The 19,044-nt window shown below is 41.0% G+C and overlaps 1 protein-coding gene across 4 annotated transcripts in view; it reads right to left on the reverse strand.

The window, feature by feature from the left end:
* Window positions 1–19,044, reverse strand: part of LOC125154203 (phospholipid-transporting ATPase ABCA3-like) — a 304,058-nt gene that overhangs the window by 75,429 nt on the left and 209,585 nt on the right. For all 4 annotated transcript variants that reach the window (XM_047838052.1, XM_047838050.1, XM_047838051.1 and 1 more), the window contains 3 exons: window positions 8,465–8,619; window positions 8,070–8,225; window positions 7,498–7,708 (listed from right to left, as the gene is read on the reverse strand). In XM_047838052.1, the coding sequence (XP_047694008.1) occupies window positions 7,498–7,708; window positions 8,070–8,225; window positions 8,465–8,619 (522 nt within the window). The remainder of the gene's footprint in view (window positions 1–7,497; window positions 7,709–8,069; window positions 8,226–8,464; window positions 8,620–19,044) is intronic.

Raw genomic sequence — 19,044 nt, forward strand, 5'->3', positions numbered from 1 at the left:
ACAAATAATCCAATTAAAAAACAAATAATCCAATTAAAAACCAGACATTTCCCCAAAGAAGACATACAGAAGGCCAACGGACACATGAAAAGATGCTCAACATCACTTATCATCAGGGAAATGCAAATCAAAACCACAAGGAGAATCACCACATGCCTGTCAGAATGGCTAGAATCAGTAACACAAGAAACAACAGGTGATGGTGAGGATGTGGGAAAAAAAGAATCTGTTAGTGGGAATGGAAACTGGTGCTGCCACTGTGGAAAACAGTATGGAGGTTCCTCAACAAATTAAAAATAGAACTACTATATGATCCAGCAATTCCACTACTGGGTATTTACCCACAGAACACAAAAACAGTAATTCAAAAAGATACATGTACCTGTATGTTTCCTTTAGCATTATTTATCATAGCCAAGATATGGAAGCAACCCAAGTATCCATCCATTGATGAACAGATCAAGAAGATGTGGTAAATATATACAATGGAATATAACTTAGCCATAAAAAAAGGCTAAAAAAAAGCTAGAGAGGGAAGGAACCAAACCAGAAGAGACTCTTAAAAACTGAGGATAAACTGAGGGTTGATGGGGAAGGGGAAAGTGGGTGATGGGCACTGAGGAGGGCACCTGTTGGGATGAGCACTGGATGTTGTATGGAAACCAATTTGACAATAAATCTCATTAAAAAAGTGAAATCTTGCTATTTTTGACAACATGGATAGACCTAGAGAGTGTCATGCTTGGTGAAATAAATCAAAGACAATACCAAATAATTTCCCTTGCATGTAGAATCTACAAAACAAAACAAATAGACAAAACAAAACCAAGAGAGACTCATAAATATAAGAAAGAAACTGTCAGGGGGCGCCTGGGTGGCTCAGTCGGTTGAGCTTCTGACTTGGGCTCAGGTCATGATCTCACAGTGAGTTCGAGCCCCAAGTCAGGCTCTGTCCTGACAGCTCAGAGCCTGGAGCCTGCTTCGGAATCTGTGTCCCTCTCTTTGCCCCTCCCTCACTCATGCTCTGCCTCTCTCGGTCTCAGAAATAAATAAATATTTGGGGATTCTAGGGAAGATAGTGGCGTAGGAGGACGCTGGGCTCACCACGCATCCTGCTGATCACTTAGATTCCACCTACAACTGCCTAAATAACCCAGAAAACCACCAGAAGACTAGCAGAATGGAGTCTGTGGAGCCAAGTGTAGACGAGAGGCCCGCGGAAGAGGGTAGGAAGGGCGGAGAGGCGATGGCGCTGTACGGACTGGCGGGAGGGAGCCGGAGTGGAGGGGCAGTCCACTGGCCAAGCAGAGCCCCTGAGTATGGATTGCAAAAGCGGAGGGGCCAGCCGGAGTGTGTTCCGACAGCAAGTGGGATTTACTATCTGGGAGGTCATAAGTTAACAGCTCTGCTCGGAAAGCGGGAAGGCTGGAGGACAACAAGAGGGAGAGTTGCTGAGCCCCGGGACAACAGAGCTCAGTTTGGCGGGGAGCAAAGGCGCTTGCCAGCGCCATCTCCCTCGCCCATCCCCCAGCCAAAACCCCAAAGGGAACCAGTTCCTGCCAGAGAAATTCCTTGCACCCCGCAAACACCCAGCCCTGTGCTTCTGCAGAGCCACCCCTCCTGCAGCGGGTCTGACTCCCACCCGCTGCCACAGGGCCCCTCCTGAAGCGGATCACCTAAGGAGAAGCGAGCTAAGCCTACCCTTCCTGCCCCCATGCACCTTGCCTACCCACCTTAGCTAATAGGCCAGATGCCCAGCACCACGAGCCTGGTAGTGTGCAAGTAGCCCACATGGGCCATGCCACCCCACAGTGAATCCCGCCCCTAGGAGAGGGGAAGAGAAGGCACACACCAGTCTGACTGTGGCCCCAGCGGTGGGCTGGGGGCAGACATCAGGTCTGACTGCGACCCCGCCCACCAACTCCAGTTATACACCACAGCACAGGGGAAGTGCCCTGCAGGTCCGCACCACTCCAGGGACTATCCAAAATGACCAAACGGAAGAATTCACCTCAAAAGAATCTCCAGGAAATAACAACAGCTAATGAACTGATCAAAAAGGATTTAAATAATATAACACAAAGTGAATTTAGAATAATTGTCATAAAATTAATCGCTGGGCTTGAAAACAGTATAGAGGACAACAGAGAATCTCTTGCTACAGAGATCAAGGGACTAAGGCATAGTCAGGAGGAGATGAAAAATGCTATAACCGAGATGCAAAAAAATGGAAACGACCACAGCTCGGATTGAAGAGGCAGAGGAGAGAATAGGTGAACTAGAGGATAAAATTATGGAAAAAGAGGAAGCTGAGAAAAAGAGAGATAAAAAAATCCAGGAGTATGAGGGGAAAATTAGAGAACTAAGTGATGCACTAAAAAGAAATAATACACGCATAATTTGTATCCCAGAGGAGGAAGAGAGAGGGAAAGGTGCTAAAGTTGTACTTGAAGAAATAATAGCTGAGAACTTCCCTGAACTGGGGAAGGAAAAAGGCATTGAAATCCAAGAGGCACAGAGAACTCCCTTCAGACGTAACTTGAATCGATCTTCTGCATGACATATCATATGAAACTGGCAAAATACAAGGATAAAGAGAAATTCTGAAAGCAGCAAGGGATAAACGTGCCCTGACATATACAGGGACCTTATAAGACTCGTGACCAATCTCTCTTCTGAAACTTGGCAGGCCAGAAGGATTGGTAGAACTTCAATGTGATGAGCAGAAAAAATATGCAGCCGAGAATCCTTTATCCAGCAAGTCTGTCATTTAGAATAGAAGGAGAGATAAAGGTCTTCCCAAACAAACAAAAACTGAAGGAATTCGTCAGCACTAAACCAACCCTACAAGAGATCCTAAGGGGGATCCTGTGAGACAAGGTACCAGAAACATCGCTACAAGCATAAGACATACAGACATCACAATGACTCTAAACCCGTCTCTTTCTATAATAACACTGAATGTAAATGGACTAAATGCGCCAACCAAAAGACATAGGGTATCAGAATGGATAAAAAAAAACAAGACCCATTTATTTGCTGTCTACAAGAGACTCATTTTACACCTGAGGACGCCTTCAGATTGAGAGTGAGGGGATGGAGAACTATTTATCATGCTACTGGAAGCCAAAACAAAGCTGGAGTATCCATACTTATATCAGACAAACTAGACTTTAAATTAAAGGCTGTAACAAGAGATGAAGAAGGGCATTATATAATAATTACAGGGTCTATCCATCAGGAAGAGCTAACAATTAAAAATGTCTATGCACCAAATACGGGAACCCCCAAATATATAAAACAAATACTCATAAACATAAGCAACCTTATTGATAAGAATGTGGTAACCGCAGGGGACTTTAACACCCCACTTACAGAAATGGATAGATCATCTAGACACATGGTCAATAAAGAACAAGGGCCCTGAATGATACACTGGATCAGATGGAACTGACACATATATTTGGAACTCTGCATCCAGAAGCAACAGAATATACTTTCTTCTTGAGTGCACATGGAACATTCTCCAAGATAGATCACATACTGGGTCACAAAACAGCCCTTCATAAGTATACAAGAATTGAAATTATACCGTGCATACTTTCAGACCACAAAACGATGAAGCTTGAAATCAACCACAGGAAAAAGTCTGGAAAACCTCCAAAAGCATGGAGGTTAAAGAACACCCTACTAAAGAATGAGTGGGTCAACCAGGCAATTAGAGAAGACATTAAAAAATATATGGAAACAAACGAAAATGAAAATACAACAATCCAAATGCTTTGGGATGCAGCAAAGGCAGTCCTGAGAGGAAAAGACATTGCAATCCAGGCCTATCTCAAGAAACAAGAAAAATCCCAAATACAAAATCTAACAGCACACCTAAAGGAAATAGAAGCAGAACAGCAAAGGGAGCCTAAACCCAGCAGAAGAAGAGAAATAATAAAGATCAGAGCAGAAATAAACAATATAGAATCTAAAAAACTGTAGAGCAGATCAATGAAACCAAGAGTTGGTTTATGAAAAAAAAAACAAAAACAAAAACAAATTGACAAACCTCTAGCCAGGCTTCTCAAAAAGAAAAGGGAGATGACCCAAAAAGATAAAATCATGAATGAAAATGGAATTATTGCAACCAATCCCTCATAGATAAAAGCAATTATCAGGGAATACTAGGAAAAATTATATGCCAACAAACTGGACAACCTGGAAGAAATGGACAAATTCCTAAACACCCACACGCTTCCCAAACTCAATCAGGAGGAAATACAAAGCTTGAATAGACCCATAACCAGCGAAGAAATTGAATCGGTTATCAAAATCTCCCAACAAATAAGAGTCCAGGACCAGATGGCTTCCCAGGGGGTTCTACCAGACATTTAAAGCAGAGATAATACCTATCCTTCTCAAGCTGTTCCAAGAAATAGAAAGGGAAGGAAAACTTCCAGACTCATTCTATGAAGCCAGTATTACTTTGATTCCTAAACCAGACAGAGACCCAGTAAAAAAAGAGAACTACAGGCCAATATCCCTGATGAATATGGATGCAAAATTCTCAATAAGATACTAGCAAATCAAATTCAACAGCATATAAAAAGAATTATTCACCATGATCAAGTGGGATTCATTCCTGGGATGCAGGGCTGGTTCAACATTCGCAAATCAATCAACGTGATACATCACATTAATAAAAGAAAAGATAAGAACCATATGATCCTGTCAATCGATGCAGAAAGGCCTTTGACAAATTCAGCACCCTTTCTTAATAAAAACCCTTGACAAAGTCGGGATAGAAGGAACATACTTAAAGATCATAAAAGCCATTTATGAAAAGCCCACAGCTAACATCATCCTCAATGGGGAAAAACTGAGAGCTTTTCCCTGAGAGCAGGAACACGACAGGGATGCCCACTCTCACCGCTGTTGTTTAACATAGTGTTGGAAGTGCTAGCATCAGCAATCAGACAACAAAATGAAATCAAAGGCATCAAAATTGGCAAAGATGAAGTCAAGCTTTCACATTTTGCAGATGACATGATACTATACATGGAAAACCTGATAGACTCCACCAAAACTCTGCTAGAACTGATACATGAATTCAGCAAAGTTGCAGGACACAAAACCAATATACAGAAGTCAGTTGCATTCTCATACACTAACAATGAAGCAACAGAAAGACAAATAAAGGAACTTATCCCATTCACAATTGCACCAAGAAGCATAAAATACCTAGGAATAAACCTAACCAAAGATGTAACAGATCTGTATGCTGAAAACTATAGAAAGCTTATGAAGCTAATTGAAGAAGATTTAAAGAAATGGAAAGACATTCCCTGCTCATGGATTGGAAGAATAAATATTGTCATAATGTCAATACTACCCAAAGCTATCTACACATTCAATGCAATCCCAATCCAAATTGCACCAGCATTCTTCTCGAAAAGAACAAGCAATCCTAAAATTCATATGAAACCACAAAAGGCCCCAAATAGCCAAAGTAATTTTGAAGAAGACCAAAGCAGGAGGCATCACAATCCCGGACTTTAGCCTCTACTACAAAGCTGTAATCATCAAGACAGCATGGTATGGGCACAAAAACAGACACATAGACCAATGGAATAGAATAGAAACCCCAGAACTAGACCCACAAAAGTATGGCCAACTCATCTTTGACAAAGCAGGAAAGAACATCCAATGGAAAAAAAGACAGTCTTTTTAACAAATGGTGCTGGGAGAACTGGACAGCACATGCAGAAGGTTGAAACTAGACCACTTTCTCACACCATTCACAAAAATAAACTCAAAATGGATGAAGCACCTGAATGTGAGACAGGAAACCATCAACACCCTAGAGGAGAAAGCAGGAAAAGACCTCTCTGACCTCAGCCGTAGCAATCTCTTACTCGACACATCCCCAAAGGCAAGGCAATTAAAAGCAAAAATGAACTACTGGGACCTTATGAAGATAAAAAGCTTCTGCACAGCAAAGAAAACAACCAACAAAACTAAAAGGCAACCAACGGAATGGGAAAAGATATTTGCAAATGACATATCTGACAAAGGGCTAGTATCCAAAATCTATAAAGAGCTCACCAAACTCCACACCCAAAAAACAAATAATCCAGTGAAGAAATGGGCAGAAAACATGAATAGACACTTCTCTAAAGAAGACATCCGGATGGCCAACAGGCACATGAAAAGATGCTCAGCGTCGCTCCTTATCAGGGAAATACAAATCAAAACCACACTCAGATATCACCTCACGCCAGTCAGAGTGGCCAAGATGAACAAATCAGGAGACTATAGATGCTGGAGAGGATGTGGAGAAATGGGAACCCTCTTGCACTGTTGGTGGGAGTGCAAATTGGTGCAGCCACTCTGGAAAGCAGTGTGGAGGTTCCTCAGAAAATTAAAAATAGGCCTACCCTATGACCCAGCAATAGCAGTGCTAGGAATTTACCCAAGGGATACAGGAGTACTGATGCATAGGGGCACTTGTACCCCAATGTTTATAGCAGCACTCTCAACAATAGCCAAATTATGGAAAGAGCCTAAATGTCCATCAACTGATGAATGGATAAAGAAATTGTGGTTTATATACACAATGGAGTACTACGTGGCAATGAGAAAGAATGAAATATGGCCCTTTGTAGCAACGTGGATGGAACTGGAGAGTGTGATGCTAAGTGAAATAAGCCATACAGAGAAAGACAGATACCATATGTTTTCACTCTTATGTGGATCCTGAGAAACTTAACAGAAACCCATGGGGGAGGGGAAGGATAAAAAAAGAGGTTAGAGTGGGAGAGAGCCAAAGCATAAGAGACTCTTAAAAAGTGAGAACAAACTGAGGGTTGATGGGGGGTGGGAGGGAGGGGAGGGTGGGTGATGGGTATTGAGGAGGGCACCTTTTGGGATGAGCACTGGGTGTCGTATGGAAACCAATTTGACAATAAATTTCATATATTGAAAAAAAGAAAGAAAGAAAGAAATATTTTAAAAATAAAAAAAAAAAAAAGAAACTGTCAGTTACCAGAAGTAGAAGGGGTTGGAAGCCAAACAAATAAGTGAAGGGGATTAAGAGGAATAAACTTCTGGTTACCAAATAAATAGGTAATGAAGATATAATACACAGCATAGAGAATACATTCAATAATATTATAATAACTTTGTATGATTACAGATGGTAACTAGACTTATGGGGATCATTTTGTCATGTATAAAAATACTGAATCCCTATGATGTAAACCTGAAAATAACATGACACTGTATGTCAACTCTACTTCCATATTAACAATATGTAAACTATGACCATTACTTCAAAGAGCTCACTGTAGAGTTCCAAATAAAGGACAAAGGAAATAGAAGTTTTGGGGTGATAGACAAAAAACTAGGGAAATTATACTATAATATTATGAAGAAATCAATATCCATGAAGATTATGTTTGAAGAATATTAACATATCAATATCCAAAGAATAATGAAAGGGAAAGAGACCATATATTTTTTTCAGGAAAACTGAAGAGCCACAGCACCGCAGGGATCCTTTGACCATGATGGCTATGCGGTCACCCAAGATGTCAGCTTCATCCATGTAGTGGGTGGTCAATAAGATGGTATGATCCTCTTTATACTGCTGAAGGACATCCCAGGTGGCCCTCCTTGAGACTGGGTCCATTCCAGATGTTGGCTCATCAAGTATCACAACCTAAAGACCAGAAGAACAATTCCATAACCATTAAATACTATGTACTAGTGTCACTAGGGTCTTACCAATTATGGGGTTTATTCTGGTTTTGCTTTTTTAGTCACTTGTCCAATTAAGCTAAGATAACAAGTTTAGACTAAAACTGAATTACAAATGCTAGGATAATTCCAAACCTGAGACAGTTTGGTTACAAGGTTGACAATATGAATTCCATATGGGATTTCATATGTAAAGTTCCTTTAACAGTCTTAGATCTATATCAGCTCTCAGGTTTCTGTTGGCTGATTTTTTTAGACCAGCTTCAGTGTGGATCCTTTTTTTGTTTATGTGTGTTTTTTGTCATTGTTGTTGTTGTTTTTACCTGGGATCCCCCTATAAGTGCTATGATCACAGAGAGTCTGCGCTTCATTCCTCCACTCAGTGAAAATGAAACTGCATTATGCTTATCTAGCAGGTTAAAAGTAGACAACATATGATCAATTTCCACAAGACGTGTCTTTCGAGGTATTCCTTTTACCTACAAAGAGAAGCGAGACTTTACATGGTACTTCCAACTTTATCCTTAGAAACACCTTACACAAGCTGTTCTCTTATATCATCTGTATAGTGTCTTTTTCCCTTTGTCTGACTTTATGTTTAAAGGAGAATTCATCAAAAATAAGTTTTTGAACTTTCTAAGAATAAGGATATGGATAATTGGTAATGTGCCTGAAGTACACCAATAGAATGGGAAAAAGGAACATATTTTTGGCTTACCAAACAATAAAAATAAAGGTGTTCTGAGACGGTCAAGTAATCAAACAACAAGTTCTGTTGGGGACAGAAGCCCAAGCTTTTCCTGATCTGGACCATCTGCTTTGAGGTGTCATATCCGTTAACATAGGCCTTTCCACTGGTAGCAGGATAGAGACCTAGGATCAAGTAGAAGACATAACAAAACCTTAGCTTTCATGAGGGACATAACAAACTGTTCTTTAATACCTTAAATTTGAAATCTACATATGGAGATTGGAAGATGGCGGCACAGGAGGACACTGGGTTCCCGAGTCCTGCTGATCGCTTAGACTGCTTAGACCATATCTGCCTAAATAACCCAGAAAAGCATCAGAAGACTAGCAGAATGGATTCTCTGGAGCCAAGCATAGATAAGAGAGGTCCACAGAAGAGGGTAGGAAGGGCGGAGAGGCAGTGCATGCTACCTGGACTGGCGGGAGGGAGCCGGGGTGGTGGAGGGGCAGCCGTCCTGGCAAGGCAGAGCCCCTGAAGTCTGGCTTGCATAAGCGGATGGGTCGGACTGCGTGAGTTCTGACAGCCAGTGGGACTTAACATCTGGACTATTGTAAGTCAACAGCTCTGCTCTCAGAGAGCAGGGAGGGCGAGAGGGCACTGGGAGGGAGAGTTGCTGAGCCCCAGAAGAAAAAGCTCAGCTCAGCGGGGAACAAAGGCCATGGCCAGTGCCATATTCCTTTCCCATTCCCCAGCCAAAATCCCAAAGGGAACCAGTTCCCATCACCGAACTTGCTTGCATCGTGCAAACAACCAATGCTGTGCTTCTGTGGCTCCATTCCTCAAATGGGTCAGCCTCCCTCCCAGTGCTGCAGGGCCCCTCCCGCAGGAGACCACCGATGGCAAAGCAAGCTAAGCCTTCCCCTCCCACCCCTGTGCATCTTGCGGGCTACCCCTGCTAATACGCCAGATCCCATCAAAGCAGCACCACAAGCCTGGCGGTGTGCAAATAGCCCAGACAGGGGCCACACCACTACACAGTGAGCCCCGCCCCTAAGAGAGGGGAAGATAAGGTACACATCAGTCTGACTGTGGCCCCAGTGGTGGGCTGGGGACAGACATCAGGTCTGACTGTGGCCCCGCACACCAACACAAGTTACTCCAGACAGCACAGGGAAAGTGCCCTGCAGGTCCGTGCCACCCAGGACTATCCAAAATGATGAACGGAAGAACTTTCCTCAAAAGAAACTCCAGGAAGTAGTGACAGCTAACGAACTGATCAAAAACGATTTAAGCAATATAATGGAACAAGAATTTAGAATAATAGTCATAAAATTAATTGCTGGGCTTGAAAAAAGTATAGAGGACACTAGAAAATCTATTGCTACAGGGATCAAGGAACTAAGAAATATTCGGGAGGAGCTAAAAAATGCTATAAATGAGGTGCAAAATAAAATGGAGGCAACCACAGCTCAGATTGAAGAGGCAGAGGAGAATTAGAAGATAAAATTATGGAAAAAGAGGAAGCTGAGAAAAAGAGAGATAAAAAAAATCCAGGAGTAGGAGGGCAGAATTAGAGAACTAAGTGATGCAATCAAATGCAATGACATATGCATAATTGGGATTCCAGGGGAGGAAGAGAGAGGAAAAGGTGATGAAGGTGTACTTGAAGAAATCATAGCTGAGAACTTCCCTGATCTGGGGAAGGAAAAAGGCACTGAAATCCCAGAGGCACAGAGAACTCCCTTCAGACGTAACTTGGACCAATCTTCCCCACGACATATCATAGTGAAACTGGCAAAATACAAGGACAAAGAGAAAATTCTGAAAGCAGGTAGGGAGAAACAGGCCCTAAAATATAAAGGGAGACCGATAAGAATAGTGACAGACCTATCTACTGAAACGTGGCAGGCCAGAAAGGAATGGCAGGAAATCTTCAATGTGATGAACAGGAAAAATACGCAGCCAAGAATCCTTTACCCAGCAAGTCTGTCGTTTAGAATAGAAGGAGACATAAAGGTCTTCCCAAACAAACAAAAACTGAAGGAACTCATCATCACTAAACCAGCCCTACAGGAGATCCTAAGGGGGATTCTGTGAGTGAAATGTTGCAAGGACCACAAAGTACCAGAGACCTCACTACAAGCATGAAACCTGCAGACATCACAAAGACTCTAAACCCATATCTTTCTTCAATAACACTGAATGTAAATGGACTAAATGCTCCAACCAAAAGACATAGGGTATCAGAATGGATAAAAAAACAAGACCCATCTATTTGCTGTCTACAAGAGACTCATTTTAGACCTGAGGACGCCTTCAGATTGAAAGTGTGGGGATGGAGAATCATCTATAATGCTACTGGAAGTCAAAGAGCTGGAGTAGCCATACTTACACCAGACAAACTAGACTTTAAATTAAAGGCTGTAACAAGAGATGAAGAAGGGCATTATATAATAATTACAGGGTCTATCCATCAGGAAGAGCTAACAATTATACATGTCTATGCACCGAATACGGGAGCCCCCAAATATATAAAACAATTCATCACAAACACAAACAACATTATTGATAAAATGTGGTAATTGCAGGGGACTTTAAATTTCCACTTAGAGCAAGAGACAGATCATCTAGACACAGGATCAATAAAGAAACAAGGGCCCTGAATGATACATTGGATCAGACGGACTTGACACATATATTTAGAACTCTGCGTCCCAAAGCCACAGAATATACTTTCTTCTCGAGTGCACATGGGACATTCTCCAAGATAGATCACATACTGGGTCACAAAACAGCACTTCATAAGTATAAAAGACTTGACATCATACTATGCACACTTTCAGACCACAATGCTATGAAACTTCAAGTCAACCACAGGAAAAAGTCTGGAAAACCTCCAAAAGTATACAGGTTAAAGAACACCCTACTAAAGAATGAGTGGGTCAACCAGGCAATTAGAGAAGACATTAAAAAAATATATGCAAACAAATGAAAATGAAAATACAACAATCCAAATGCTTTGGGATGCAGCGAAGGCAGTCCTGAGAGGAAAAGACATTGCAATCCAGGCCTATCTCAAGAAACAAGAAAAATCCCAAATACAAAATCTAACAGCACACCTAAAGGAAATAGAAGCAGAACAGCAAAGATACCCCAAACCCAGCACAAGAAGAGAAATAATAAAGATCAGAGAAGAAATAGAGAATATAGAATCTAAAAAAAACCTGTAGAGCAAATCTATGAAACCAAGAGTTGGTTTTTTGAAAAAATAAACAAAATTGATAAACCTCTAGCCAGGCTTCTCAAATAGAAAAGGGAGATGACCCAAATAGATAAAATCATGAATGAAAATGGAATTATTACAACCAATCCCTCAGAGATACAAGCAATTATCAGGGAATACTAGGAAAAATTATATGCCAACAAATTGGACAACCTGGAAGAAATGGACAAATTCCTAAACACCCACACACTTCCCAAACTCAAACAGGAAGAAATACAAAACTTGAACAGACCCACAACCAGCGAAGAAATTGAATCAGTCATCAAAAATCTCCCAACAAAAAAGAGTACAGGACAAGATGGCTTCCCAGGGGAATTCTACCAGACATCTAGCAGAGATAAAACCTATCCTTTTCAAGTTTTTCCAAAAAATAGAAAGGGAGGGAAAACTTCCAGACTCATTCTATGAAGCCAGCATTTACTTTGATTCCTAAACCAGACAGACCTAGCAAGAAAAGAGAACTACAGGCCAATATCCCTGATGATTCTGGATGCAAAAATTCTCAATAAGACACTAGCAAATCAAATCACAAACATATAAGAAGAATTATTCACCATGATCAAGTGGGATTCACTCCTGGGCTGCAGGGCTCATTCAATGTGATACATCACATCAATAAAAGAAAAGAAAAGAACCATATGATCCTGTCAATCGATGCAGAAAACGCATTTGAAAAAATTCAGCATCCTTTCTTAATAAAAACCCTCGAGAAAGTCGGGATAGAAGGAACATACTTAAAGATAATAAAAGCCATTTATGAAAAGCCCACAGCTAATATCATCCTCAATGGGGAAACACTGATAGCTTTCCCCCTGAGATGAGGAACACGACAGGGATGTCTACTCTCACTGCTGTTGTTTAACATAATGTTGGAATGCTAGCATCAGCAATCAGACAACAAAAGGAAATCAAAGGCATCAAAATTGGCAAAGATGATGTCAAGCTTTCACTTTCTGAAAATGACATGATATTATATGTGGAAAACCTGATAGACTCCACCAAAAGTCTACTAGAACTGATACATGAATTCAGTAAAGTAGCAGGATACAAAATCAATGTACAGAATTCAGTTGCATTTTTTTCCCAATATATGAAATTTATTGTCAGATTGGTTTCCATACAACACCCAGTGCTCATCCCAAAAGGTGCCCTCCTCAATACCCATCACCCACCCCCCATCAACCCTCAGTTTGTTCTCAGTTTTTAAGAGTCTCTTATGCTTTGGCTCTCTCCAAACTAACCTCTTTTTTTTTCCTTCCCCTCCCCCATGGGTTTCTGTTAAGTTTCTCAGGATCCACATAAGAGTGAAAACATATGGTATCTGTCTTTCTCTGCTTATTTCACTTAGCATCACACTCTCCAGTTCCATCCATGTTGCTACAAAGGGCCATATTTCGTTCTTTCTCATTGCCACGTAGTACTCCATTGTGTATATAAACCACAATTTCTTTATCCATTCATCAGTTGATGGACATTTAGGCTCTTTCCATAATTTGGCTATTGTTGAGAGTGCTGCTATAAACATTGGGGTACAAGTGCCCCTATGCATCAGTACTCCTGTATCCCTTGGGTAAATTCCTAGCACTGCTATTGCTGGGTCATAGGGTAGGTCTATTTTTAATTTTCTGAGGAACCTCTGCACTGTTTTCCAGAGTGGCTGCACCAATTTGCACTCCCACCAACAGTGCAAGAGGGTTCCCATTTCTCCACATCCTCTCCAGCATCTATAGTCTCCTGATTTGTTCATCTTGGCCACTCTGACTGGCGTGAGATGATATCTGAGTGTGGTTTTGATTTGTATTTCCCTGATAAGGAGCGACGTTGAGCATCTTTTCATGTGCCTGTTGGCCATCCGGATATCTTCTTTAGAGAAGTGTCTATTCATGTTTTCTGCCCGTTTCTTCACTGGGTTATTTGTTTTTTGGGTGTGGAGTTTGGTGAGCTCTTTATAGATTTTGGATACTAGCCCTTTGTCTGATATGTCATTTGCAAATATCTTTTCCCATTCGGTTGGTTGCCTTTTAGTTTTGTTGGTTGTTTCCTTTGCTGTGCAGAAGCTTTTTATCTTCATAAGGTCCCAGTAGTTCATTTTTGCTTTTAATTGCCTTGCCTTTGGGGATGTGTCGGGTAAGAGATTGCTATGGCTGAGGTCAGAGAGGTCTTTTCCTGCTTTCTCCTCTAGGGTTTTGATGGTTTCCTGTCTCACATTCAGGTCCTTTATCCATTTTGAGTTTATTTTTGTGAATGGTGTGAGAAAGTGGTCTAGTTTCAACCTTCTGCATGTTGCTGTCCAGTTCTTGCAGCACTTTGTTAAAGAGACTGTCTTTTTTCCATTGGATGTTCTTTCCTGCTTTGTCAAAGATGAGTTGGCCATACTTTTGTGGGTCTAGTTCTGGGGTTTCTATTCTATTCCATTGGTCTATGTGTCTGTTTTCGTGCCCATACCATGCTGTCTTGATGATTACAGCTTTGTAGTAGAGGCTAAAGTCTGGGATTGTGATGCCTCCTGATTTGGTCTTCTTCAAAATTACTTTGGCTATTTGTGGCCTTTTGTGGTTTCATATGAATTTTAGGATCGCTTGTTCTAGTTTCGAGAAGAATGCTGGTGCAATTTTGATTGGGATTGCATTGAATGTGTAGATAGCTTTGGGTAGTATTGACATTTTGACAATATTTGTTCTTCTAATCCATGAGCAGGGAATGTCTTTCCATTTCTTTATATCTTCTTCAATTACCTTCCTAAGCTTTCTAAAGTTTTCAGCATACAGATCTTTTACATGTTTGCTTAGGTTTATCCCTAGGTATTTTATGCTTCTTGGTGCAATTGTGAATGGTATCAGTTTCTTTATTTGTCTTTCTGTTGCTTCATTATTAGTATATGAGAATGCAACTGATTTCTGTACCTTGATTTTGTATCCTGCAACTTTGCTGAATTCATGTATCAGTTCTAGCAGAGTTTTGGTGGAGTCTATCGGATTTTCCATGTATAGTATCATGTCATTTGCAGAAAGTGAAAGCTTGACTTCATCTTTGCCAATTTTGATGATTTGATTTCCTTTTGTTGTCTGATTGCTGGTGCTAGAACTTCCAACAGTATGTTAAACAACAGCGGTGAGAGTGGGCATCCCTGTCGTGTTCTTGATCTCAGGGAAAAGCTCTCAGTTTTTCCCCATTGAGGATGATGTTAGCTGTGGGCTTTTCATAAATGGCTTTTATGATCTTTAAGTATGTTCCTTCTATCCCGACTTTCTCAAGGGTTTTTATTAAGAAAGGGTGCTGAGCTTTGTCAAAGGCCTTTCTGCATCGATTGACAGGATCATATGGTTCTTATCTTTTCTTTTATTAATGTGATGTATCACATTGATTGATTTGCGAATGTTGAACCAGCCCTGCATCCCAGGAATGAGTCCCACTTGATCATGGTGAATAATTCTTTTTATATGCTGTTGAATTCGATTTGCTAGTATCTTATGGAGAATTTTGCATCCGCATTCATCAGGGATTTTGGCCTGTAGTTCTCTTTTTTTTACTGGGTCTCTGTCTGGTTTAGGAACCAAAGTAATACTGGCTTCATAGAATGAGTCTGGAAGTTTTCCTTCCCTTTCTGTTTTTTGGAACAGCTTGAGAAGGATAGGTATTATCTCTGCTTTCAACGTCTGGTAGAACTCCCGTGGGAAGCCATCTGGTCCTGGACTCTTATTTGTTGGGAGATTTTTGATAACTGATTCAATTTCTTCACTGGTTATAGGTCTGTTCAAGCTTTGTATTTCCTGCTGATTTAGTTTGGGAAGGGTGTGGGTGTTTAGGAATTTGTCCATTTCTTCCAGGTTGTCCAATTTGTTGGCATATAATTTTTCCTAGTATTCCCTGATAATTGCTTGTATCTATGAGGGATTGGTTGCAATAATTCCATTTTCATTCATGATTTTATCTATTTGGGTCATCTCCCTTTTCTTTTTGAGAGCCTGGCTAGAGGTTTATCAATTTTGTTTATTTTTTCAAAAAACCAACTGTTGGTTTTGTTGATCTGCTCTACAGTTTTTTAGATTCTATATTGTTTATTTCTTCTCTGATCTTTATTATTTCTCTTCTTCTGCTGGGTTTAGGCTGCCTTTGCTGCTCTGTTTCTATTTCCTTTAGGTGTGCTGTTAGATTTTGTATTTGGGATTTTTCTTGTTTCTTGAGAGAGGCCTGGATTGCAATGTCTTTTCCTCTCAGGACTGCCTTTGCTGCATCCCAAAGCATTTGGATTGTTGTATTTTCATTTTCGTTTGTTTCCATATATTTTTTAATTTCTTCTCTAATTGTGTGGTTGACCATTGGTTCTTTAGTAGGGTGTTCTTTAACCTCCATGCTTTTGGAGGTTTTCCAGACTTTTTCCTGTGGCTGATTTCAAGCTTCATAGCATTGTGGTCTGAAAGTATGCATGGTATAAAATCAATTCTTGTAAACTTATGAAGGACTGTTTTGTGACCCAGTATATAATCTATCTTGGAGAATGTCCCATGTGCACTCGAGAAGAAAGTATATTCTGTTGCTTTGGGATGCAGAGTTCTAAATATATCTGTCAAGTCTATCTGATCCAATGTATCATTCAGGGCCCTTGTGTCTTTATTGACCGTGTGTCTAGATGTTCTATCCATTTCTGTAAGTGGAGTGTTAAAGTCCCCTGCAATTACCACATTTTTATCAATAAGGTTGCTTATGTTTGTGAGTTAATTGTTTTATATATTTGCGGACTCCCATATTTGGTGCATAGACACTTATAATTGTTAGCTCTTCCTGATGGATAGACCCTGTAATTATTTTATAATGCCCATCTTCATCTCTTGTTACAGCCTTTAATTTAAAGTCTAGTTTGTCTGGTGTAAGTATGGCTACTCCAGCTCTTTGGACTTCCAGTAGCATTATAGATGATTCTCCATCCCCACACTTTCAATCTGAAGGTGTCCTCAGGTCTAAAATGAGTCTCTTGTAGACAGCAAATAGATGGATCTTGTTTTTCTATCCATCCTGATACCCTATGTCTTTTGGCGGCGCATTTAGTCCTTTTACATTCAGTGTTATTATAGAAAGAGATGGGTTTAGAGTCATTGTGATGTCTCTATGTTTTATGCTTGTAGCGATGTCTCTGGTACTTTGTCTCACAGGATCCCCCTTAGGATATCTTGTAGGGATGGTTTAGTGGTGACAAATTCCTTCAGTTTTTGTTTGTTTGGGAAGACCTTTATCTTTCCTTCTATTCTAAATGACAGACTTGCTGGATAAGGTTTCTCGGCTACAAATTTTTTCTGTTCAACACATTGAAGATCTCGTGCCAATCCTTTCTGGCCTGCCAAGTTTCAAAAGAGAGATCAGTCACGAGTCTTATAGGTCTCCCTGTATATGTTAGGGCACGTTTATCCCTTGTTGCTTTCAGAATTTTCTCTTTATCCTTGTATTTTGCCAGTTTCACTATGATATGTCGTGCAGAAGATCGATTCAAGTTACATCTGAAGGGAGTTCTCTGTGCCTCTTGGATTTCAATGCCTTTTTCCTTCCCCAGTTCAGGGAAGTTCTCAGCTATGATTTCTTCAAGTACACCTTCAGCACCTTTCCCTCTCTCTTCCTCCTCTGGAATACCAATTATGCGTATATTATTTCTTTTTAGTGTATCACTTAGTTCTCTAATTTTCCCCTCATGCTCCTGGATTTTTTTATCTCTCTTTTTCTCAGCTTCCTCTTTTTCCATAATTTTATCTTCTAGTTCACCTATTCTCTCATCTGCCTCTTCAGTCCGAGCTGTGGTCATTTCCATTTTATTTTGCATCTCGTTTAAAGCGTTTTTCAGCTCCTCCTGACTGTTCCTTAGTCCCTTGATCTCTGTAGCAAGAGATTCTCTGCTGTCCTCTATACTGTTTTCAAGCCCAGCGATTAATTTTATGACTATTATTCTAAATTCACTTTGTGTTATATTATTTAAATCCTTTTTGATCAGTTCATTAGCTGTTGTTATTTCCTGGAGATTCTTTTGAGGTGAATTCTTCCGTTTGGTCATTTTGGATAGTCCCTGGAGTGGTGCGGACCTGCAGGGCACTTCCCCTGTGCTGTGGTGTATAACTGGAGTTGGTGGGCGGGGTCGCAGTCAGACCTGATGTCTGCCCCCAGCCCACCGCTGGGGCCACAGTCAGGCTGGTGTGTGCCTTCTCTTCCCCTCTCCTAGGGGCGGGATTCACTGTGGGGTGGTGTGGCTCGTCTGGGCTACTTGCACCCTGCCAGGCTTGTGATGCTGGGGATCTGGCGTATTAGCTGGGGTGGGTAGGCAAGGTGCACGGGGGCAGGAGGGGCAGGCTTAGCTCGCTTCTCCTTAGGTGATCCACTTCAGGAGGGGCCCCTCTTCCATTGGCCTCTCATCTGCGCTTGGCTCCAGAGACTCCATTCTGCTAGTCTTCTGGCGGTTTTCTGGGTTGTTTAGGCAGGTGTAGGTGGAATCTAAGTGATCAGCAGGACACGTGGTGAGTCCAGCATCCTCCTCTGCTGCCATCTTCTGCCGGTCTCTCTCCAGCACTTTTTGTATATCATCCATTGCCTTCTGGCCTCCACTATTTCTAAAATTTTTTATAGCTTTTTTATTTATTTTGAGATAGACATAGCATGAGCAGTGCAGGGGCAAAGAGAGAGGGGGAGAGAGAGAATCCCAAGCAGGCTCTGCTCTGCCAGCACAGAACCCAAGGTGGACCTTGAACCCATGAAACATGAGATCATGACCTGAGCCAAAACCAAGGGTCACTTAACTGAGTCAACCAGGTCCCCTGTACTCCATTCTTTCTTTTATTTTTTAAAATTTATATCCAAATTAGTGTATAGTGCAACAATGATTTCAGGAGTAGATTCCTTAATGCCCCTTACCCATGTAGCCATCTCCCCTCCCACACCCCCTCCAGTAACCCTCTGTTTTTTCTCCATATTTATGAGTCTCTTATGCTTTGTTCCCCTCCCTGTTTTTATATTATTTTTCTTTCCCTTCCCTTATGTTCATCTGTCTTGTCTCTTAAAGTCCTCATATGAGTAAAATCATATGATATTTGTCTTTCTCTGACTAATTTCACTTAGCATAATATCGTCCAGTTCCATCCATGTAGTTGCAAATGGCAAGATTTCATTCTTTTTGATTGCTGAGCAATACTCCATTGTATATATATACCACATCTTCTTTATCCATTCATCCACCAATGGACATTTGGGCTCTTTCCATACTTTGGTTATTGTTGATAGTGCTGCTATAAACATTGGGGTACATTTGCCCTTATTCATCAGCACACCTGTATCCCATGGGTAAACACCT

The sequence above is a fragment of the Prionailurus viverrinus genome, chromosome E3 (genome assembly GCF_022837055.1).
Source record: "Prionailurus viverrinus isolate Anna chromosome E3, UM_Priviv_1.0, whole genome shotgun sequence".
Taxonomy (NCBI): Eukaryota; Metazoa; Chordata; class Mammalia; order Carnivora; family Felidae; genus Prionailurus; species Prionailurus viverrinus.